Genomic DNA, 25,321 nt, shown 5'->3' on the forward strand with positions numbered 1-25,321 from the left:
TTGGCCTTTCCCCAATTGAAAACTTTAACTCCTGTTCTATCTTTGTCCTTTTTCATAACTACTCTATATCTAACTCAGTTATGATCAGTACCACCAAAATGCTCTCCTACTGATACTCCTTCCACCTGCCCAGCTTCATTCTCTAAAACTAAGTCCAGAACTGCCCCCTCGTGTTGGCCTTGCTACGTACTGGCTAAAAAAGCTCTCCTGAATTCATTTTAAGAATTCTGTGCCCTTTATAACTTTTATACTGATTCTATCCCAGTTAATATTAGGGTAGTTGAAATCCCCTACTATTATTGCCCTATTGTTTTTGCACTTCTCAGAAATTTGCCAACATATTTTCTCTTCTATCTCCCTCTGACTGTTTGGGGGGGGTCTATAGTACACTCCCAGCAGTGTGATTGCCCCTTTTTTGTTCTTTAGCTCAATCCATATGGCCTCATTTGATGATCCTTCCAACATATCATCCCCCCCCTCCTTTTTTATCCCCCTCTTTATCTCGTCGGAACACCCTTTAACCTGGAATGTTGAGCCATTCTTGCCCCTCATTAAGCCATGTTTCAGTAATAGCCATGATATCGTACTTCCACGTATCTATTTGCGCCCTCAGCTCAAATGCGTAGTTCACTAGACGCCTTGCATTGAATATACCATTTAGCACTGCTGAATTCTTTTGTTATCTATTATCTGACCTTTGTTTCCTCTGCCTTCCAAACTTGCTTACTAATTTTCTGCCTTCCATTTCCAGCTCAGCTTCTCTCCCTTATGAATCTATGGTCAGGTTCCCATCCCCCTGCTAAGCTAGTTTAAACCCTCCCCAACATAATTTCTCCTGTCTCTGCCTCTAAGGGACCCACGTTTACTTTCGCCAGTCTCTCCCTTTTTATATACTTGTAGAAGCTCTTATAATCTCTTTTTATATTTCTCACCAGTTTACTCTCATATTCAATTTTCTCTCTTTATCAATTGCTTGGTCATCCTTTGCTGATTTCTAAAACCCTCCCAATCCTCAGGCTTACTACTTTTGGAATCATTTAATCCTCTTCTTTTAATCTAATACTATCCTTAACTTCTCTAGTTAGAATCATAGAATCATAGAAAGCTTACAGCACAGAAGGAGGCCATTCGGCCCATCGAGCCCGTGCCGGCTCTTTGTAAGAGCAATCCAGCTAGTCCCACTCCCCCGCTCTATCCCCGTAGTCCTGAAAACATTTTCCTTTCAAGTACTTATCAAGGTCCAATTTGTAAGACATGATAGAATCTGCCTCCACCTCCCCCTTGGGCAGTGCATTCCAGACCCTAACCACTCGCTGAGTAAACATTTTTTCCTCATGTCACCTTTGGTCTTTTTGCCAATCACCTTAGATCTATGTCTCCTGGTTCTTGGTCCTTCCGCCAATGGGAACAGTTTATCTCTATCTACTCTGTTTAGACCCTTTGTGATTTTGAATACGTCTATCAAATCTCCTCGCAAACTTCTCTGTTCCAAGGATATCAACCACAGCTTCTCCAGTCTATCCATGTAACTAAAGTCCCTATCCTTGGAATCATTCCAGTAAATCTTTTCTGCACCCTCTCTAAGGCCTTCACATCTTTCCTGAAGTGCAGTGCCCAGAACTGGACACAATACTCCAGTTGTGGCTGAACCAATATTTTATGAAGATTCATCATGATTTCCTTGCTTTTGTACTCTATGCCTCTATTTATAAAGCCCAGGATCCCGTATGCTTTCTCAACCGCTTTCTCAACCTGCCCTGCCACCTTCAACGATTTGTGTACATACGCCCCCAGATGTCTCTGTTGCTGTACCCCTCTTAGGATTGTGCCCTTTAGTTTATATTGCCTCTCCTGATTCTTCCCACTGAAATGTATCACCTCGCATTTTTCTGCGTTAAATTTCATCTGCCACGTGTCTGCCCATGCTAGCAGCCTGTCTACATCCTCTTGAAGTCTATCACTATCCTCCTCACTTTTTACTACACTTCCAAGTTGTGTGTTATCTGCAAATTTAGAAATTGTGCCCTGTACACCCAAGTCCAAGCCATTAATATATATCAAGAAAAGCAGTGGTCCTAGTATCGACCCCTGGGGAACACCACTGTACACCTCCCTCCAGTGCGAAAAACAACCGTTCACCACTACTCTCTGTTTCCTGTCACTTAACCAATTCTGTATCCACGCTGCTACTGCCCCTTTTATTCCATGGGCTTCAATCTTGGTGAGAAGCCTATTATGCGGCACTTTATCAAACGCCTTTTGAAAGTCAATATACACCACATCAGCTGCATTGCCCTCATCTACCCTCTCTGTTACCTCATCAAAAAAACTCCAACAAATTAGTTAAACCCGATTTGCCTTTAACAAATCCGTGCTGGCTTTCCCTAATCAATCCACGCTTGTCCAAGTGACTGCCAATTCTGTCCCAGATTATCGTTTCTAAAAGTTTCCCCACCACTAAGGTTAAACTGACTGACCTATAGTTGCTGGGTTTATCCTTACACCCCTTTTTGAACAAGGGTGTAACATTCACAATTCTCCAGTCCTCTGGCATCACCCCCATATCAAAGGATGTTTGGAAGATTGTGGCCAGTACCTCTGCAATTTCCACCCTTACTTCCCTCAGCAACCTAGGATGCATCCCATCCAGACCAGATGACTTATCTACATTAAGTACAGCTAGCATTTCCACTACCTCCTCTTTATGAATTTTTAGCCCAAGCACTATCTCAACTATATCTTCCTTTACTGAGACTCTGGCAGCATCTTCTTCCTTGGTAAAGACAGATGCAAATTATTAATTTAGTACCTCAGCCATGCTCTCTGCCTCCATGAGTAGATCTCCTTTTTGGTCCCTAATCGGCCCCACCTTTCCTCTTACTATCTGTTTACTGTTTACATGCCTATAGAAGACTTTTGGATTCCCTTTTATGTTGGCCACCAGTCTATTCTCACACTCTCTCTTTGCCCCTCTTATTTCCTTTTTCACTTCCCCTCTGAACTTTCTATATTCAGCCTGGTTTTCACTTGTGTTATCAACCTGACATCTGTCATCCGCCCCTTTTGTTTATTTCATCTTACTCACTATCTCTTTTGTCATCCAGGGAGCTCTGGCTTTAGTTGCCCTACCTTTCTGCCTCGTGGGAATGTACCTAAACTGTACCCAAACCATTTCCTCCTTAAAGGCCGCCCATTGTTCAATTACAGTTTTGCCTGCCAATCTTTGATTCCAATTTACCCGGGCCACATCTGTTCTCATACCATTGATATTGGTCCTCCTCCAATTGAGTATCTTTACTTTAGAGTGGTCCGTATCCTTTTCCATAGCTATTCTAAACCTTATGATACAATAATCGCTGTTCCCTAAATGTTCCCCTATTGACACTTGCTCCACTTGGCCCGCCTCATTCCCCAAAACCAATTCCTCGTTGGGCTGGAAATGTACTGGTCAAGAAAGTTCTCCCAAACACACTACAAAAATTTCTCTTCCTCTTTGCCCCTTATGTTATTAATATCCCAGTCTATATTAGGATAGTTGAATTCCCCCGCTATCTCAACTCTATGGCATTTGCACCTCTCTAATTTCCATGCAAATTTGCTCCTCTATATCCTTCCCACTAGTTGGTGGCTTATAGAATGCACCCAGTATATAGAATGCACCCAGTAGTGTAATGGCACCTCTTTTGTTTCTTAACTCTAACCAAATAGATTCTGTCCTTGACCCCTCTAGGACATCCTTTCTCTCCAGCACTGTAAAATTCTCCTTAATCAATACTACCAACCCCCCCATCTCCTTTCTTTCCTTCCCTATCTTTCCTGAACACCTTGTATCCAGGAATATTTAGTACCCAAACCTGCCCTTTTCTGAACTAGGTCTCTGTTATCGCCACAATATCATATTTCCATATGACTATTTGAGCCTGCAGCTCACCAAAATTGTTTACCATGCTTTGTGCGTTTACACACGTGCACTGTAAACTAATCTTAGACTTCCTTGTACTCTCTCTTAATCTGAACCCACCTAATACCATACTATTTCTTATTCTAGAGCTATCTTTCTCTCCCAATCCTTTGTGCACCTTGTTTCTCCTTTCCAATGATACATCCTGGTGCCCATCCCCCTGCCAAATTAGTTTAACCCCCCCACCCCTGCACTCCGCCACAGCACTAGCGAACCTCCCCGCGACGACATCGGTTAGCCACGGTTGGATCAGTTTTCCCGTGGAGTTTTTATTCCTCAAGGGAATGTATATTCGTTGAGAATTATGAATTATTTCTTTAAATGTTCTCCATTGCTTATCTAACATCATATTTTTTAATCCAATTTCCCAATCTACCTTAGCCAACTCACCCCTCATACTTACATAAATGGCATTGTTTAAATTTAAGACCCTAGTTTCAGACTTAACTACATCACTCTCAAACTCAATATGAAATTCTATCATATTAATATCACTCATCCCCAGAAGATCCTTAACTATAAGGTTACTAATTAACCCTGTTTCATTACACAATACTAGATCTAAAATAGCCTGTTCCCTCGTTGGTTCCTCGATATATTGTTCTAGAAAACTGTCTTGGATGCATTCCATGAACTTGTCGTCCAAACCACTTTTGCCAATTTGGTTGCACCTATCTATATGAAGATTCAAGTCCCCCATAATTATTGCATTACCCTTGTTACATGCTTCTCTAATTTCCTGATTTATACTTTGTCCAATACTATAACCACTGATATGGGGCCTGTAAACTATTCCAACCAGTGTTTTCTGCCCCTTGTTATTTCTTAACTCTACCCATACTGATTCTACATCCTGATTTTCTGAGCTAAGATCCATTCTCACTGCTGTCTTTATCTCATCCTTTATTATCAGGTCTACCTCCCCCACCTTTTCCATTTTGACTATCTTTTCTAAATGTCAAGTACCCTGGAATATTTAGTTCCCAGCCTTGGTCACCCTGCAATCACATCTCAGTAATGGCTACTATATCAAACCCATTTATCTCTATTTGTGCCATTAATTCATCTATCTTGTTACAATTGCTTTGTGCATTCAGATATAGCACCCTTAATTTTAACTTTTTACTATTTTTCCCTAAGTCACTAATGCCCTTTGTTAAACTCTCTCAGCTTGTTTTTACCCAAATCGCTACTCTGCTCTACAGCCTTGACTTTTCTCTTTAGACTGATAAATTCACCCTTACCTGAACCCTCCCCCATTCTTATTCGTTTGAAGCCCCATCCACCGCCCTAGTTATTCGATTCACTAGGACACTGGTCCCAGCCCAGGATACTGTTTGTATTAAATAGTACAAACAGTAATTTATGAGAACACATTAACAGGCTCACTAAAAATATGTAGATGGAATTAAATCAACTGGTGTGGAGGTGAAAACTGTATCTTGCAGTATAGTTTGGGAATTTGTCCATGTTGTAACAAGACTTATATTCCAGCCAGCATAATCAGGATCAAACTTCCTGATTAAGACTATCTAAAATTTAGAACTCTTGAAGTTAAAGAAAGCCAAATCCTAAAAGCAAAACTCTAGATTCTAACAAAATAAAAACAGAAAATAGTGGTCACCCTCAGCAAGTCAGACAATGCCTGTGGAGACAGCAGAGGAATTAACGTTTTGGGCATGGACCCTTCGTCAAAACCCTACATTCTCATCCCTGCTAAGTGCTATATCCATCAGCAAATGTCAATGCCTATTTATATCTGTCCTGACCTATTTTAAAATACTGTAAAAGTATTGTGCATGCCAACCTTTGTACTAACCTTATGAAGTAAGTTTATTTGAAAATTATAATCTGGTATAATTTAGGTCATCTTCATTTGAAATTACAATTTCTCTGTTATCCAGTCATGCAGTTGATGTGGTGTAGATGGACTTTCAAAAGGCATTTGATAAAGTGCCGCACGGTAGGCTTATCATCAAGATTGCGGCCCATGGAATAAAGGGGGCAGGAGCAACATGGATACAGAATTAGCTAAGGAACAGGAAACAGAGAGTAGTGGTGAACGGTTGTTTTTCGGACTGGAGGGAGGTGTACAATGCTGTTCCCCAGGGCTCGGTGCTGGGACCACTGCTTTTCTTGATACATATTAATGACATGGACTTGGGTGTACAGGGCATAACTTCAAAATTTGCAGATGACACAAAACTTGGAAGGGTAGTAAACAGTGAGGAGGATAGTGATAGACTTCAAAGGATATAGACAGGCTGGTGTCATGGGCGTACGCATGGCAGATGAAATTTAATGCAGAAAAATGCGAAGTGATACATTTTGGTGGGAAGAAAGAGGAGAGGCAATATAAACTAGAGGGCACAACTCTAAAAGGGGTACAGGAACAGAGTGATTTGGGGGTATATGTATACAGATCGTTGAAGGTGGTAGGGCAGATTGAGAAAGTGGTTAAAAAAGCACAAGGGATCCTGGGCTTTATAAATAGAGGCAAAGAGTACAAAAGTATGGAAGTCATGATGAACCTTTATGAAACACTAGTTTGGCCACAACTGGAGTATTGTGTCCAGTTCTGGGCACCGCACTTTAGGAAAGATGTGAAGGCCTTAGAGAGAGTGCAGAAGAGATTTACTAGAATGATTCCAGGGATGTGGGACTTTAATAACGTGGATAGACTGGAGAAGCTGCGGTTGTTCTCCTTGGAACAGAGGAGATTTGATAGAGGTATTCAAAATCATGAAGGGTCTAGACAGAGTAGATAGAAACAGTTCCCATTGGTGGAAGGGTCAATGAACAGAGGACATAGATTTAAGGTGATTGGCAAAAGAACTAAAGGTGACATGAGGAAAAGCTTTTTTACACAACGAGGGGTTAGGATCTAGAATGCACTGCCCGAGGGGGTGGTGGAGGCAGATTCAATCATGGCCTTCAAAATGGAACTGGATAAGTACTTGAAAGGCAAAAATTTGCAGGGCTACGGGGAAAGGGCGGGGGAATGGGACTAGCTGGATTGCTCTTGCATAGAGCCGGCGCGGACTCAATAGGCCGAATGGCCTCCTTCCATGCTGTAACCTGTCTATGATTCTATAATTCTATCGTACATTAATGTGCTCCATAAACTGCACAAGTGATGGGCTACTGTAAAATCAACAAAGGATTCCAGGTAGCTCAATAGATACTGAAAAGCCACTGATCCTATCATCCATCCTTTATTTTCTAATAAAATACATTCTTAAAGAAAATGCAGAAACATAAGAACATATGAAATAGGAGCAGGAGTAGGTCATACGGCCCCTCGAGCCTGCTCTGCCATTCAATCAGATCATGGCTGATCTTCAAACTCATTTCCAATTTCCCCGTCCGATCCCCAGATCCCTTGATTCCCCTAGAGTCCAAAAATCTATCGATCTCTGCCTTGAATATATTCAATGACTCAGCATCCAATGCCCTCTGGGGTAGAGAATTCCAAAGATTCACAACCCTCTGCATGAAGAAATTCCTGCTCATCTCAGTCTTGAATGGCCAACCCCTTAGCCTGAGACTATGCCCTCTAGTTCTAGACTCTTTAGCCAGGGGAAACAATCTCTCAGCATCTACCCTAGCAAGCCCTCTCATAATCTTATATGTTTCAATGAGATCACCTCTCATTCTTCTAAACTCCAGAGAGTATAGGCCCATTCTACTCAACCTCTCCTCATAGGACAACCCTCTCATCCCAGGAATTAATCTAATGAACTTTCATTGCACTGTCTCTAAGGCAAGTCTATCCTTCCTTAGATAAGGAGACCAAAACTGTACGCAGTACTCCAGGTGAGATCTCACTAAAGTCCTGTACAACTGTAGTAAGATTTCCTTACTCTTGTACTTCAACCCCCTTGCAATAAAGGCCATTATGCCATTTGCTTTCCTAATTGCCTGCTGTACCTGCATACTAACTTCTTGTGTTTCTTGGACGAAGACACCCAAGTCTCTCTGAACACCAACTTTTAAAAGTTTCTCACCATTTAAATAATATTCTGTTTTTCTATTCTTCCTACCAAAGTGAATAACTTCACATTTCCCCAAATTATACTCCATCTGCCGCCACCTTGTCCACTCACTTAATCTGTCTATATCTCTTTGCAGACTCTTTATGTCCTCCTCACAGCTTGCTTTGCCACCTAGCTTTGTATCATCAGCAAACTTGGATATATTACACTCGGTCCCTTCATCTAAGTCATTAACGCTGAAAACCCCAGTGGGGAGTTCTGCATTTTAATTGTCTTGTTCCTAGTGCCTGATTTCTGACTTTGAAAAAATATATTGCTGTTACATATTATTCCAGTTGTATGTAAATTTCATTTTAAACACAATCTGTGGTTTTTCTAAATTATGAATATTTCTAAACACAATTGTTTTAGCCCTGTGCTCGCTGACTTACATTGGGTCCTGGTCCAGGAATGCCTTAATTTTAAAATTCTCATCCTTGTTTTCAAATCCCTCCATGGCCTCGCTCCTCCCTGTCCCTGTAACCTCCTTCAGCCCCACAACCCTCCGAGATCTCTTCGCTTCACCAATTCTTGCCTCTTGCGCATCTCCGATTTTAACTGCTCCACCATTGGCGGCCGTGCCTTCAGCCGCTCACGCCCTAAGCTCTGGAACTCCCTCCCTAAACCTCTCCGCCTCTCTACCTCTCCTCCTTTAAGACGCTCCTTAAAACCTACCTCTTTTACCAAGTTTTTGGTCACCTGTCCTAATATCTCCTTATGTGGCTCAGTGTCAAAATTTGTTTGATAACATTCCTGTGAAGCACCTTGGGATGTTTTACTAAGTTAAAGGCGCTATATCAATGCAAGTTGTTGCTGTTTTTGTCTGATAAGATTAATGTGTTCAAGTAGATTGTCTCAGATTATTTCCTTTCATTACTGTTTTTGTAGCATTTTCCAAGTCACAAGCATGTATTCTGTAGCCTTAACTGGAAAGTTTCAAACATTAAAAACAGGAAAAAAAAAATCAGATTTTTAAAAAATTTCTAAACCAGTCGGTCTCCCTTTTTAAATTGGCTTCCAGTGAATCTACAGTTAGACTGGCAGCATGACTGGAAGCTAAACAAGGGAGCATGGCACACATAGCTCATGGGTTCCCATTTGAGCACTGTTCTCCTGGATCTGTAATATAAAAATACCTATTGATTGACGTTGCTAAAACTGGTTATAGACCTGTTTGAAGTCTAGTTATTTAAGGGGAATGTGCTGGAACTAAGTTAGTTATCAATCCAGTGCAAAAAGCAATTAGTCTGGTCAGTGAGATCAATGACAAAAGCACACAGATAAGCAGATTAAACAGCAATCCATGCAGCACTTACAATCTCTCTAGTTTGGGAAGATCACTAAAAGTTTCTGGCTCTAGTATCTCTATGTGGTTGAAGTGAATGTATCTGTTGAAAGAATTTACGTTAAGAGTTAGTATTCATAATTGCTGCCTGGGATGTGGTTTGTTTTCAGAAACCAACCCAAGCTACTGTAAATTGGAGATTTCTCTTCTTACCGGCTTTCCTGTATAACTAACATTGTTACATTAGAAGCCTGATGTAAGTACCAATATATTAGGCAGTAATTCTATCATATTGGGCTTACTGCTGTATCTGCACTCCTTTTAAAGTGTTTCACACAGAGTACAAGTTCAACAATTCAAACAGCTGGAGCTCTTTCCAATTTCTCTGTAGCGATGACAGAATTCCACAAACCACTATTAATAGCTAACAGTCGGTCCTTCTGCTCTGTATTAGCATTGACAAGATGACTTCATACACGTGAAATGGATTTTGTAATTTCCCGAAAGCTAAAGCAATTGGAATCTTTTTCCACATTCAATGTCACTGGCCCCTCTTTAGTTGACACCACTGTTGTCACTCACTATGGATGCATCCCAGTTGCTCAGAGTCCAGCCAAGCCTCTTACAAATTATTTCAAAAAAATTATCAGAAAACCTCAAAGTACAAAATGAATTCCATGCCAGGAATTACCAGATACTGTTTTTATCCAACTTTTAAAGATTATTTAACCATTCGCTCAGACTGTGTTGCTTTATAAGTTCTGATTTTCTGCTCAAATTTCAGATACATGTAATACCCAAAACTACATTCCTGGTGTGGGATCCTGTCTTATGGAAATTAATTGGTGGAATTCTGTCATCATAGAAAAATGAAGTAGCTCTTCCAATTAATGATTTCAGTTGTTACATCAGTTGTTACATCAGGGATTCCTTACAGTTTCAGAGTCAAGATCAAACATGTGCCCAATTGGTGGGCATGACATTCAGTGACTGACTTCTATCGAGTTTCCATGGTTAGTTAACCTGCTAACTAACTTTCAGAATACTAAATATTATTAACTGGAAGAAAACTTCCCAATTTACAGTAGTAGTAAACAGAAGAGGGAATAAAGCACATAGCAAAAGAAAATCTAATGAAGCTTTTGTTAATTTAATTTTGCCACAATAATTAATTCTAAAATAACATGCTTGATCACCTTAAGTTGTTTAAGGAAGCATGTTCTGTGCTTTCCCTCTTCTGCCCAATCATTATGTCACTGTCATACAATTCAATCATAGCCAGGCTATATTGTACATGCCAATTAATGGGCACCCTGCCAATAGGAATTTGTTTAAGATGGCCAATTTTGCCACAGGCACCCTAATTTGTTTGTTACAAGAATAATTGGAACAGGGAATGGTCTGCTTGCCACTTAGGTGTTCCCATTAAGAGGCTTTATTGTACTCATATACCCACCTGGTAAAAATAATGATCATAACCAGAAATATAACACAGTTATACTTCAACATTAAAAATTACAGAATTTATAGATATATGACTTGTAAGAAAAACTTTGAAACTAACAACTTTCACAGAAGTAGTTGAAACCTTATACTAATTGCTCAAGGTGGAACTGAGCCTAACAAACCCAGAAGTTCCAAACTCAATCTCTACTCTGTGCTGAGTTGATCTCAGCAGGGACATTGTAATGAGCCCAAGTGCTTTTGGGGCTAGCAAGAGAAAAATCAGTCAGGGTTCTACTTTTGGTTGATATCCGCTGCTGGAAAGTGGGTGTCAGGTGAGGACCGGTTAAGATACCTGTCCATGTTCAAAAGGAATGCTAATACTATCTAGGCTCACATATCACTGTAGAGACATGAGTGAGCTAAGTGTAGCTGCAGGACTGTACCCAAGCATCTTCAGGAGAGGAAAGGAGAAAATTACCGAGCAAAAGTGGACTAATAACATAATCATCAATAATTAGCATACATTTGAATTTTAAAAAGCTGTTGATTGAATGTAATAATTAGTTTGTAACATCTTATTAAAGCTGTAAATACACCATAAACAGTTTACAAATGTTTTGGAACATTGTATAAATTGAACATATTTCAGTTTTAAAAAAGTACATTATTTTCAGCAAAATATGCTCCTCCTTATTTAGATGTCTTATTTTTCAGGAAAAACCCTGGTCTCAAATTATAATTTTGTTCTTAAAAAAAACAGAAAAATGTTTCAATTTCTCCTACAATGTAATGTAAAGCCACACAAAGCAGCGACACCAAAGAAACTTGGCAACATTAAAGACTTCAGTGGAAAAAGTCAAAATGCAAATGCTCGCCAGAACCAAAACTTAAAGACTTTTTGTGTAATAAAGAATTTAAAAAAGCCTGAAAGTTTAAGACTATCAGTCAATCTTCTACCACTGAGGTTGCACAGCTTTAACTGAAGTCAAATACTTATGCCTGTATCAAATGATGTTGCTATGTGAAAGTCCTTCTCAAGTGCCATTCATCTCATCCTTGGACACGATCTCAGTTTCTGGACATCTCACTCACCTATTGCTAGCCTATTGCATTCCCAAGTTCTAGTCGTTGGCTGAGGGACAGATTAACTCCTCACTGCAGATGCAAGTGAGCCTGGAGAATGGACTTGGTTTTTTTGATCGTAATGCCAACGGTAACCCATTAAATTAAATGGGTTGCTGTTGGCAGTACAATTGGAAAAACTTGGCCTTGTAGTCAGTAACACATCTTAAAAGCCTGAAACCATTTAATCTCTACCTGCATTGTTGTGAATGTTTCAGGATAGTGGAGGAAGGCAAACTTTTTAAGATCTCCATATACATAAATAAATATTCAAAAGCACTTAAATTATTTATGTGTTCCTTATAAAATACTACCAAACGTTTAACCCATGAATTAAAGGCTGGGATTCCGTTATAAAACCCTAACACAAACAAAGGGTTCCGATAGCATGAGAATAATAGTTTCAAAAAGTCAAAACTGTAGAATCATAGAAAGGTTACAGCACGGAAGGATGCCATTCGGTCCATCGAGTCCGTGCTGGCTCTATGCAAAAGCAATCCAGCTAGTCCCACTGCCCTGCCCTATCCCCATAGACCTGCAAATGTTTTCCTTTCAAGTACTTATCCAGTTCCCTTTTGAAGGCCATGATTGAATCTGCCCTGGGCAGTGCATTCCAGATCCTAACCACTCACTGTGTAAAAAAGTTTTTCCTCATGTCACCTTTGGTTCTTTTGCCAATGACCTTAAATCTATGTCCTCTGGTTCTTGACCCTTCCACCAATGGGAAAAGTTTCTCTCTATCTACTCTGTCTAGACCCTTCATGGTTTTGAATACTTTTATCAAATCTCCTCGCTACCTTCTCTGTTCCAAGGAGAACAACTGCAGCTTCTCCAGTCTATCCACGTAACTAAAGTTCCTCATCCCTGGAATTATTCGAGTAAATCTCTTCTGCACCCTCTCTAAGCCTTCACATCTTTCCTAAAGTGCGGTGCCCAGAACTGTTGTGGCCGAACCAGTGTTTTATAAAGGTTCATCATGACTTCCATACTTTTGTACTCTATGCCTCGATTTATAAAGCCCAGGATTCTGTTTACTTTTTTAACCGCTTTCTCAACCTGCCCTGCCACTTTAACGATTTGTGCACATATACTCCCAGATCTCTCTGTTCCTGTGCCACTTTGAGTTGTGCCCTCTGGTTTATATTGCCTCTCCTCTTTCTTCCTACCAAAATGTATCACTTCGTATTTTTCTGCATTAAATTTCATCTGCCACGTGTCCGGCCATGCCACCAGCCTGTCTATATCCTCATGAAGTCTATCACTATCCTCCTCACTGTTTACTACCCTTCCGAGTTTTGTGTCAACTGCAAATTTTGAAATTGTGCCCTGTACACCTAAGTCCAAGTCATTAATATATATCAAGAAAAGCAGTGCTCCCAGCACTGACCCCTGGGGAATGCCACTGTACACATCCCTCCAGTCCAAAAAACAACCGTTCACCAATATTCTCTGTTTCCTGTCTCTTAGCCAATTCTGTATCCATGTTGCTACTGCTCCCTTTATTCCATGGGCCGCAATCTTGATAATAAGCTGACCATGCGGCGCTTTTCAAACACCTTTTGAAAGTCCATATACACCACATCAACTGCATTGCCCTCATCGACCCTCTCTGTTACCGCATCAAAAAACTCTATCAGGTTAGTTAAACACAATTTGCCTTTAACAAATCCATGCTGGCTTTCCCTAATCAATCCACCACGTCCAAGTGGCTGTTAATTCTTTCCCGGATTATTGTTCCTAAAAGTTTCCCCACCACTGAGGTTAAATTGACTGGCCTATATTTGCTGGGTTTATCCTTACACCCTTTTTGAACACGGGTATAACATTTACAATTCTCCAGTCCTCTGGCACCACCCCCGTATCTACGGATGTTTGGAAGATTATAGCCAGTACCTCCACAATTTCCACCCTTACTTCCCTCAGCAATGTTGGATGCATCCCATCCGGACTGGGTGACTTATCTACTTTAAGTACAGCTAGCCTTTCTAGTACCTCTTCTCTATCAATTTTTAGCCCATCCAGGAGCTCAACTATATCTTCCTTTACTGAGACTCTGGCAGCATCTTCTTCCTTGGTAAAGACAGATGCAAAGTACTCATTTATTACCTCTGACATGCCCTCTGCCTCCATGAAAAGATCTCCTTTATGGTCCCTAATTGGCGTCACCCCTCCTCTTACTACCCATTTACTATTTATATATTTTTTTATTCATTCATGGGATGTGGGCGGCGCTGGCGAGGCCGGCATTTATTGCCCATCCCTAATTGCCCTTGAGAAGGTGGTGGTGAGCTGCCTTCTTGAACCACTGTAGTTCGTGTGGTGAAGGATCTCCCACAATGCTGTAAGGTAGAGAGCTCCAAGATTTTGACCCAGTGACGATGAAGGAACGGCGATATATTTCCAAGTCGGGATGATGTGTGACTTGGAGGGGAACGTGCAGGTGGTGTTGTTCCCATGTGCCTGCTCTCCTTGTCCTTCTAGGCGGTAGAGGTTGCAGTTTTGGGAGGTGCTGATGAAGAAGCCTTGGCGAGTTGCTGCAGTGCATCCTGTAGATGGTACACACTGCAGCCACTGTGCTCCGGTGGTGAAGGGAGTGAATGTTTAGGGTGGTGGATGCCTGTAGAAGACTTTTAGATTCCCTTTTATGTTGGCCTCCAGTCTATTCTCATACTCTCACTTTGCCCCTCTTATTTCCTTTTTCACTTCCCCTCTGAACTTCCTATATTCTGCCTGGTTCTTACTTGTGTTATCAACCTGATATCTGTCATACGCCCCTTCTTTCTCTTTCATCTTACACACTATCTCTTTTGTCATCCAGGGAGCTCTGGCTTTGTTGCCTACCATTCTGCCTCGTGGGAATGTACCTAGAATGTACCCAAACCATCTCCTCTTCAAAGGCCACCCACTGTTCAATTACAGTTTTGCCTGCCAATCTTTGATTCCAATTTAACTGGGCCAGATCTGTTCTCATCCCATTGAAATCAGCCCTCCTCCAATTGAATATTTTTACTTTAGATTGGTCCGTGTCCTTTTCCATAGCTATTCTAAACCTTTTGATACTATGATCGCTGCTCCCTAAATGCTCCCCCATTGACACTTGCTCCACTTGGCCTGCGTCTTTCCCTAGAACCATGTCGAGCAATGCCTCCTTCCTGGTTGGGCCGGAAACATACGGGTCAAGAAAGTTATCCTGAACGCATTTCTCCGCCTCCTAGCCCCTTATATTATTATTGTTATCCTAGTCTATATTAGGATAGTTGAAGTCCCCAGTTGTCATCCCATAACTCATTTAACTTTTGCTTTTATCTTTTACATAACATAAAACCTTTCCATCAGATTTCAGTGTTTGCACAACCTCTATTATTATTGCAAAATCTCGCACTCCTGGACACAAGTTAAAAACTTGTTGTCCAATAGGCCATCTCTTTCTCACCCCTAGCCTCTAACCTTTCCCTCATGCTATCTTTTCCAACTTTCTAATTTCTTCCAATTTTATTAATACTATCAAAGTCAGTTCTTCTCTGAACATCCTCTATTGTTCCTTCTAAGCTCTCAATAACCCGCCCCATGGGTTCTTCATTCTCATACGTTCTCACTATGGTGAAATCAGGGCTCAGTGTGCTACTCTAACTCATTCTTTCCCAGGACTTCTAAACAGCTGAGCTCCTCACCTTGTTATTCTTTCTGCCCTCCTACAATCTTCAGTTATTTAAATCCCAAGTTAGGCATTAGCTAGTCACTACTTCCTGATAGATGCAACCTTCTATTTTGCACTGTTCAAGCTTGGTGCACTATGACCCTTGACCTGCCATTTTGGTTTCTCAATTAAAGAGAAAATGTCAATGCTGCTTCTATTATCATTGCCAAATACCGCCATTATGTCAAATGAAGTGTTTTGTGTAGCTTTGCACCACGTGACAGGAAGAGGAAAGGAATTGGTAAAATGAATGGGGTCGTGTCACCTAACCAGAAGGAATAATCTTGCTGCAAAAAAGTCCATCATGGTTGAGCAAGATATTCTCTATCAGCAAATGCTATATCGCTTACAATATTCCCACTGTGCTAGGTTTCATCAGGAGTACTGAAATTACTTTGCTACAAATAAGTAACTTAGTTAATTTTTAAAAGTTGGTATAAACAAAAATAATTAATTAATAATAATCCAGAAAGCCTATGAACACAGAACCATAAGCAGAGTTCATAAATGTTTAAGAACATTTTGTAATCATGCACCATTAAATTGCTACAACCATGGCTTATGAAAAATTTAAGATGTTATCACATTCGAGGGGATCTCATCAGTTCTTCATCCTGGACCAAGTTATTATGAAAACACCAGGCATCACTGAGCACTGAATACTTTTCGATACATATCTGAGCAAAAACATGGATTAAGCTACTGTTGACTCATATATAACATGAATTATGGAATTTATTTCAATTAACACAATAGGGAGAATTCAAAATTCTTTAAATTGGTAATAATCTTTGTAAGAGCCAGATAAAAATAATGGAAACTTAAAACAAAAACATAGCTGTGAGGTGAACACTCAATGGAGAGCCGAAGAACACAACATTTATTCCACTCAAAGGAATACAGTGATAATTTCTTGTTGCATCTTTTCTCTGGGTATATATTTTTACCTACCCGTGCGTTGTAATCATAGCACATTAAAACTTCTGATTTGAAGCATCCATTGCATTATAATCAATCTACAGCTTGTTTAAAATAACATCTGTAAGATAGATTTTGTGACACAGCGTGCTTGCAGCTAACGCATATCTGTGATTTTCCAATATTCGCTGGCTGTGTGTAAGGCCATGCTTAAAATGAAGCAATATCACTCTGTAGTAATCTGATGACAGCTGAGCTGATGGCAGAGGGTGAGAAGTAGCTGGCAAGGGTGTTAGGAAAAGTGGTTAAGGCCATGACTCTCGACTCATTTAACAAACAGTTGGGCCTGGATTTGAACTACTAACAGGTATCCAACGGGAAATCACGTTGGCGAGTTAATTTGCCACCTGCCCATGGCAGAATGAGACCCAGCCAATTTTAACAGGCCTCATTTAGATCCCATTCTGGGCAGGCAGTGGTGGATAATCATGCTGCCATTCAGCGACAGCAGATAAGTGGCAAGATCGGCTGCCGGGCTGTCCCACGCGGGTCCCGCGATCGGGAGTGGGTGTCGAGATCACGGCTGGGGAGGTCCAAGCTTGTTTTGTGGGGCCCAGAGACGCACTCTGTGCCTCTGGGCCCGACAAGGAATGTTTAAAAAAAAACTTTTAAACTTACCTTTTCGGGTCTCTTCTGGCTCCGATCCTCTATGCTGTTGGTTTGGCCTGGTGTGAAAGCCACTGCCAATTCCTGCTCAGGCCCCCGGTAAAAATTTCAGGCCTCAATGTCATCACCAGGATGCAACCTGTATATGTTAAAAATTTTTGGGCGGGTGTTCTTGCCGCCTGCTCAGGAGAGCAGTTGAAAATTGGAACCAGTCAGCTCCAGGGCGGGTAAATAACTTGGGTGATTTTAACTGCCCAGGTTTCTGCCCCTTTGGATACGTAATGGAAGATGGTAAGATTGATCTTCTAGAAGAATGAGTTGAAATCAGCCGAAGGGCTTTCATCCAAACTTATCTTGTGGAGGGTCAGGTTTATTTTGCTTTGGGAGGGTTTCAGTCTTGAGAATTTTAGAATGGCATCCTTAAATGTACAACACATTCCATGGGAGATGAAAATGAAGAATTGCCCGGAAGAACACCTGACTCATCGTCCATTCCTGCTGTCTCCCCACACACCTCTGTACACTAAAGATACAACCTTCCTAGTTAGAAGCAGATAGAAGGATAAAAATAACTCTACTGTTAGGGAACATTCCAAACAATTAGCAATTTTTTCGACTCAGAAATGTGGGCCTTAGTTTAGACCAATAAAGAATCCTCCTTTTAATTCTCCATCATTCCCAACAGGTAATGTTCTATTTGGACTGAAACACAACACCTAATAGTTCAAATAACTGTTGGTGGAGAACATTAATGCAGTAGCCAGACTGAAACCCTAAACACCTTCCAGCAGAAACACCCTTAGTAATTACAGATGCCAGTGAAGTGCTGGAAGGATGGGGTTAACAGGCAGTACTATAGCTGGTAAGCTTAAGGATTTGATCTGGCATTACATGGAAATGAGGAGATCATCAGTTAGGCAGATACTTGGCTCAACTTGACTAACTTGATGAAAAGGGAGTGTGCTGAGCTCTGTTATAATCACACTCATTGCCTGAAGTTGCCAAAAGTACATTTAACCTTTGGAAATCTTTTATTCATTACTGTCTGTATCAAGATGTCCATAGGAGAAAAAAGAAATCTGACCCAAAGTTAATTCTGCCATTGCTGCCTTCAATTGAATGTTCTGAATCTAAAGCCATATCTTATTGTGTTTCATGTTCATATGGATTTATGCCACAAGAGACTTTATTAATGGAAGAAAGGAAACTGCATGTTAAGTGGTGATTTGGAGGTCCTGCAAGTGTACCTAAACATTGACAGCTGTTTAATGGGCTTATGTTTTGACAGCACATAAACCCTTCAGTACAGATACTGATAGTAATGTAAGTAGATAAACTACTTGCTTTTGATTCATGTTGCATAATTCATCAGATGTTCAGCACAGTACAATTAAATGTCCCATTGTTTATATAACTACTGTCAAGTTTTGACAAATTAAATAAAGTTGTGTTGGAGATCTGCTGTTATGCTATTATCAAAACTTTTACCAGAAACAGGTTTTAATAAACCTTTGTGTCGCTGAATGTAAATATAGATTTAAGAGCCTAGATTTTCCAATATGGGTGTAGTTTATATCGGAATGGTTAGAAAGGGGTTTTCAAAAGACTCAAATGGAAGTGTGTTGATTTTATCCAATTTTCTGAGGTCAGTTTAATATCATAATTATGCACAGCTGCAGGTTTGGCTTTAGGCGAATGCAGGGAGTGCACTAGTGCTGGGAGAGGCAAGCTGTATGTAAGTGAAATTTAAAGGGAATATGACAATAAAAGGGGAGTGTCACCATAAGTTGACAAAAATTCTAAACTCCTTCAGAAGGATTCAAAATACATCTCAATCCATTGCCAACGCTGAAGGAGGAGGGGACTGAGATGCGACAAGCAAAAATGAAGGAAAAGGAACCACAACGTGCAGGCATGAATCTGAGGGCAAGTGATGGAGCAACCCAGTACCCAATCCTCTGTTTGATGGCTGCAGAAAGGGAGACGTGGCTGCATGAGGTACTTGCAAGGAGTGTTGCCCGGTATGTCACTCCACAGCATGATCCTTGCAGGTCAGCATTGTATCATGCCTGGAATGAGGTGGAACCAAGCTTCAAGCAGCATTTGACTATTACTACTACTGGAGGTGCTTTCTCTAAGCTGCATGGTAGCTACAGGTGTCCCTGCAACAGATGGCAGGTTCTGTATCTGGCTCTCAGATAACCTAGACCCCTGTGAAGACATAAGAAATAGGAGCAGGAGTAGGCCATACGGCCCCTCGAGCCTGCTCTGCCATTCATTAAGATCATGGCTGATGGGATGTACAGCTATCAGGGGTTGAGCACAGAGCATCTTTTGTGGATCCTGTCTTGCTTGGCATCCCTCTGTTAGTCCTCCTCCACTTCTTCCAAACACATCAGAAAGGGATACTCCCATTGGGAAACCCATTGGTGCCAATAATGTTGCTAGGGGTAAAAATTAAATGTAGTACAAATGCTCATATAACTCTTAAGTGCCAAAAGAAGAAAACAAAACAAAAAGAAGAAAAATAGTCAATAAGTGACTGAAACACATTTACTTTAACATTTCTTCATCCTTCAAGTGAACTTCTGTATATTTGCCACTTCCCAGCAACCTTCGCTACCCAGTTCAGATACACAAATATGAATGGATGTCCTACATACTCGAACATTGGGAAAAGACAGGTAGGGCATCCTTGACCATGTTTTAATGTTGAAGTGAATCTCCTGCCTGTTTTTGTGGTGAAATGTATCAAAATAGAAAGGAAAAGAGTGAAAACATAATGTATAATAAAGAGATCTGTCAATTTGTTCTACGGCACTTAATTAGGTGTTTTATGGAAGATAATGTGTACACTCATCATCATTACCAATTATGCTGGAGATTCACAGAGACTGGACTGCCCATACTGAAATACGGCACCATGAACCAGTAACAGAAAGCTTGAGGCTGTAACTCTTCTTATGGTAAGATGCCCTTTGCAGCTGCGATATTGATGGTAGCATTAAGTGGCAGCTTGGGGAGTCTTCAGAGTGAAGGAAATGGTCAGTCACTGAGTGGAACTTGGAGAGTCCTCAGAGTGAGGAAGGGAAATAAGATTGCACGCAACTGATTATGGAGCAGCATCTCACCTGTGTCTGGAACAATTGCCTTCTCAATTTATGTATGGTATGTACTTAAATTGGAGAGGAGAAATAAATTATAAGTGCAGTAAAATCAAACCCTGAAATTCTTGGGGCTGGAGAGGGTGGAAAGCCTGATTCTGCCCATGATGGCCAGGAATTTGGGATGGAATCTGGTTTCGCCATAATTCTGCCCCATTTGCTGTGGGCCTTTAGATTCCTGTGGGGTAGGGGCATATCTAGGGGAGTTCCCAGGCTTTCCTGGGAAATTCCATCCAGTACGCCTCCTGATAAGTCCAATGGAACCAATGCCTATTGATAGCAAGTAATTGTACCATTATGAGCTGAGTAAACCTTTACTAGAGTAAGGTATTCAATCTCAGAGCAGATTAATTTAGCTAGCTCTGAAAGCACAATGACTCCACTAGGAGCGAAGATTTTTTTCTGAGGCCTAGGAGGACTGGGGGCACCTCAAGCAGGACAACAGAAGACTGCACCACCTTCCACCAGGCATATTGGAGCAAACATTGCTGAAGTGCCCTTACATATGCTGTTCACTTGCTCTGGTTATGCAAATAACCTCATCCTTGGGATTTGTGACTGGGTCTCTGGCTTTGGGCTAGGGCGGATGGGAATTCAACTCTGTCATACCTGTACTGATGGAGCGGAGTCCCAAGAATTTCAGGGCCAAAGACTTTTAAAAAGTACAGAAATGTGTTATAACAAAAATTCCTAAAATATTTTGAATCATTTAGAAAGTATGAAGTTTACTTACAGCTGCTCCAGTGAAACGAGCCCTTTAAATGCTTGTCTGTCAATTGCACGAATGTTATTCTTATACAGGTAGCTGAAAATAAATCAGAATTAGAACCATAGAAACTTTGGTACAGAAGAACTCATATGGTCAATGTCAATGCCAGCTCACCTCCCAAAGTTCTCTACTTTAATTCCATTTCCCTTCTCTTTCCCCATTTCCTTTAATAATTTTCTCCACAAGTCTCTATCTAATTCCCTCTAATTCTTAGCATCCTCAGTCTGACCCTCAGGAGCCCTCTTCCACCTCTCGCTCCGTATTTATTCCACATTGCACAGTGAAGCTGGGCAATATATAGCAAACCACAACGATCTGTGACAGTTTCACTGTTCTGTATTGTAGGTCCCCAGACCTAGTCAGGCATTTGATCTCTGCTTTACCATTCTTATGGCGGGTTTGATGCATGAACCTCATTATACCGGCCTTCAGAAGATGTATGTGAACACCACACAGGTATTGTAAGCAAGGGATGCAGTGAGTAGACTTGGTCTCCAAGGAGCCAACATTGTACTTTTTTTCCAGGATCAAACAAGAGAAGAAGAATGGATTATTAATTAACCAGCATGATCCATGCAAATGGACACAAAGTAGTCAAACATTGTTAAAGGTAGAGGGGGTGGGGTTGTAGGGCTGGAGGAGGCGACAGAGATAGTGAGCACAAGGTCATTAAGATATTTAAACAGAAGTATGAGAATTTTAAATTTGAGACGTTGGGAGGCAAGAAGCCAGTGTAGATCAGGGAGGACAGGGTGAAGGGCGGGCAGAGTTTTACATGAGCTGAAGTTGCAGATGGTGGAGGATGGGAGGCCAGTCAGGAGAGCTGAATAGTTGAATCCGGAGCTGACAAAGACATAGACGAGGGTTTCAGCAGCAGGTTTTCTTTATTCGTTCATGGGATGTAGGAGTCACTGGCGAGGCCGGCATTTATTGCCCATCCTTAATTGACCTTGAGAAGGTGGTGGTGAGCCGCCTTCTTGAACCGCTGCAGTCTGTGTGGTGAAGGTTCTCCCACAGTGCTCTTTGGAAGGGAGTTCCAGGATTTTGACCCAGCAACGATGAAGGAACGGCGATATATTTCCAAGTCGGGATGGTGTGTGACTTGGAGGGGAACGTGCAGGTGGTGTTGTTCCCATGTGCCTGCTGCCCTTGTCCTTTTAGGTGGTAGGGGTTGCGGGTTTGGGAGGTGCTGTCGAAGAAGCCCTGGCAAGTTGCTGCAGTGCATCCTGTGGATGGTACACATTGCAGACACAGTGCACCGGTGGTGGAGGGAGTGAATGTTTGGGGTGGTGGATGGGGTGCCAAACAAGCGGGCTGCTTTGTCATGGATGGTGTCGAGCTTCTTGAGTGTTGTTGGAGCTGCACTCATCCAGGCAAGTGGAGTGTATTCCATCACACTCCTGACTTGTGCCTTGTAGATGGTGGAAAAGCTTTGGGGAGTCAGGAGGTGAGTCACTCGCCGCAGAATACCCAGCCTCTGACCTGCTCTTGTAGCCACAGTATTTATGTGGCTGGTCTAGTTAAGTTTCTGGTCAATGGTGACCCCCAGGATGTTGATGGTGGGGGATTCGGCGATGGTAGTGCCGTTGAATGTCAAGGGGAGGTGGTTAGACTCTCTCTTGTTGGAGATGGTCATTGCCTGACACTTGTCTGGCGCAAATGTTACTTGCCACTTATCAGCCCAAGCCTGGATGTTGTCCAGATCTTGCTGCATGCGGGCACGGACTGTGTCATTATCTGAGGGGTTGCGAATGCAACTGAACACTGTGCAATCATCAGCATTTCTGACCTTATGATGGAGGGAAGGTCATTGATCAAGCTGAGGTAGAGTTGGAAGCAGGCAATGCACAGAAATAGATGTAGGCAGTCTTTGTGATAGAAAGGATATGAGGTTGAAAACTCAGTTTGGGGTTGAATAGGAGGCGCTTGTGAACAGTTTAATTTTGGCCTGAGACAGTGATTGGGGAATGGGATGGAGTTGAAGACAAGGCTACAGAGTTTGCGGCAGGGGCCAAAGATGATGGCTTCAGCCTTCCCGATGCTATGCTGGAGGAAATTGCAGCTCATCCAAGGCTGAATGTCAGACAAGCAATCTGACAGCACAGCAGTGGTGGACAGACAGAGCTGGGTGTCATCGTCGTGCGTATGGAAGCTGACCCAATATCTGCAGATGATGTTGCCATGAAGCACCACGCAGATGAGGAAGATAAGGGGGCCAAAGATGGATCCTTGGGAGAGTCTTGTGGTAATGGTATGGGAGAGGAAGAGAACCCATTGCTGAAGAGACTCTGCCTACGGTAAGAGTAGAACCAAGCGAGGGAAGTCTACCAAGCTGGAAAATTGAAGAGAGGCATCGGAAGAGGATGATGTGGTTGATTATGTCAAAGGCTGCAGAGAGGTCAAGGAATACAACAAGGAGCAATGCACCGCCATCATAGTAATAGGGAATGTCGATCATGACAGGTCAGGGCCATTTCAGGGTTGTGGGAGGGGTGGAAACCTGATTGGAGAAATTCAAATGGAGTTGCTGGAGAAACGAGCATGGATTTGAGAGATGACAACAGGAGAGGAAAAAGAGGTTGGAGATAGGATGGTAATTTGCAAGGACAGAGGGTTCAATTTTTTTTTTGAAGATGCAGGTGATGACGTTGGTTTTGAAAGGGAGGGAACAGTGCCTAAGGAGAAGAAACCATTTACAATGTCAGCTAACATGGAGACCAGGAAGGGAAGTTAGGTGATCAGCAGTTTAGTGGGAATGGGGTCAAGGTAGCAGGAAGCGGGTTTGATGAACAAGATTTTCATCAAAGGGGATGGAAGAAGATGGAAGGGAACTCGATGGCGACAGGGGTGGTTAAGGCAGGGGTAGAGAGCCCTGGGGAATAATTGACTTGGTGGGCAAGAGCTCGGGAAATGCAGCAGAGGCAGCTGAATGGATAGTCTCTATCTTGATGAAGTAAAGGCTATGACCTATAATCGCCATTCCTTCATTACTGAGTCAAAAGTCTGGACAAAAGTTGGAGTACAGGGAAACTCATCAACATATGCAGCAGCACGGGCCATGTGGAAGGAGGTAGCTGTAACTGTGAATGTGACATCTACAACCTCAAGGACCCCCTTGCAGTGCTGGAAGAAAGTTAATGATTTCAGTAATGCAAGAATGTGTTCAGATGAATAACAGGGCAGATAACTGAAACACAAAGAAGAACATGGGTATTCTCCAACACAACACTCAAGAAATACCCTTTGAGCTATCCCATGACTCCACATTCCTTGTTCCAGAAGCAAAGTCACAGCAGCACTCATGTTAAGTGTTTCATATCCAATAATGCATGTAGCACATAGAAGTCTCACAACTTAGGTCCTTGTTCCCTTACATTTTTTTTATTCATTCATGGGATGTGGGCATCGCTGGCAAGGCCAGCATTTATTGCCTATCCTTAATTGCCCTTGAGAAGGTGGTGGTGAGCCGCCGTCCTGAACAGCAGCAGTCTGCGTGATGAAGGTTCTCCCACAGGTAGATCAAGGATTTTGACCCAGCGACGATGAAGGAATGGTGATATATTCCAAGTCAGGATGGAGTGTGACTTGGAGGGGAACATGCAGGTGGTGGTGTTCGTATGCACCTGCTGCCCTTGTCCTTCTAGATGGTAGAGGTCGTGGGTTTGAGAGATGCTGTCGAAGATGCTTTGGCGAGTTGCTGCGGTGCATCCTGTAGATGGTACACACTGCAACCACGGTGCGCCGGTGGAGGGAATGCCAATCAAGCGGGCTGCTTTGTCCTGGATAGTGTTGAGCTTCTTGAGTGTTGTTGGAGCTGCACTCATCCAGGCAAGTGGAGAGTATTCCATCACACTCCTGACTTGTGCCTTGTAGATGGTAGAAAGCCTTTGGGGAGTCAGGAGGTGAGTCACTCACCACAGAACACCCAGTCTGTGACCTGCTCTTGTAGCTACTGTATTTATGTGGCTGGACCAGTTAATTTTCTGGTCAATGGTGACCCCCAGGATGTTGATGGTGGGGGATTCGGTGATGGTAATGCCATTGAATGGCAAGGGGAGGTAGTTAGACTCTCTCTTGTTGGTGATGGTCATTGCCTGGCACTTATCTGGTGCGAATGTTACTTGCCACTTATTGATATTGACAAGCCTGGATGTTGTCCAGATCTTACAGACTGCTTCATTATCTGAGGGGTTGCAAATGGAACTGAACACTGTGCAATCATCAGCGAACATCCCCACTTCTGACCTTATGATGGAGGG

At 42.1% G+C, this 25,321-nt stretch overlaps 1 protein-coding gene across 1 annotated transcript in view; it reads right to left on the bottom strand.

Annotated features, from left to right (window-relative positions):
* LOC137314905 (peroxidasin homolog) overlaps positions 1 to 25,321 on the bottom strand; it is a 573,760-nt gene that overhangs the window by 243,474 nt on the left and 304,965 nt on the right. The window contains exons 4-5 of the mRNA XM_067979924.1: positions 21,027 to 21,098; positions 9,312 to 9,383 (exon numbers count right to left, since the gene is read on the bottom strand). Of these exons, the coding sequence (XP_067836025.1) occupies positions 9,312 to 9,383; positions 21,027 to 21,098 (144 nt within the window). The remainder of the gene's footprint in view (positions 1 to 9,311; positions 9,384 to 21,026; positions 21,099 to 25,321) is intronic.

The sequence above is a fragment of the Heptranchias perlo genome, chromosome 3 (assembly GCF_035084215.1).
Source record: "Heptranchias perlo isolate sHepPer1 chromosome 3, sHepPer1.hap1, whole genome shotgun sequence".
In the NCBI taxonomy this organism is placed as follows: domain Eukaryota; kingdom Metazoa; phylum Chordata; class Chondrichthyes; order Hexanchiformes; family Hexanchidae; genus Heptranchias; species Heptranchias perlo.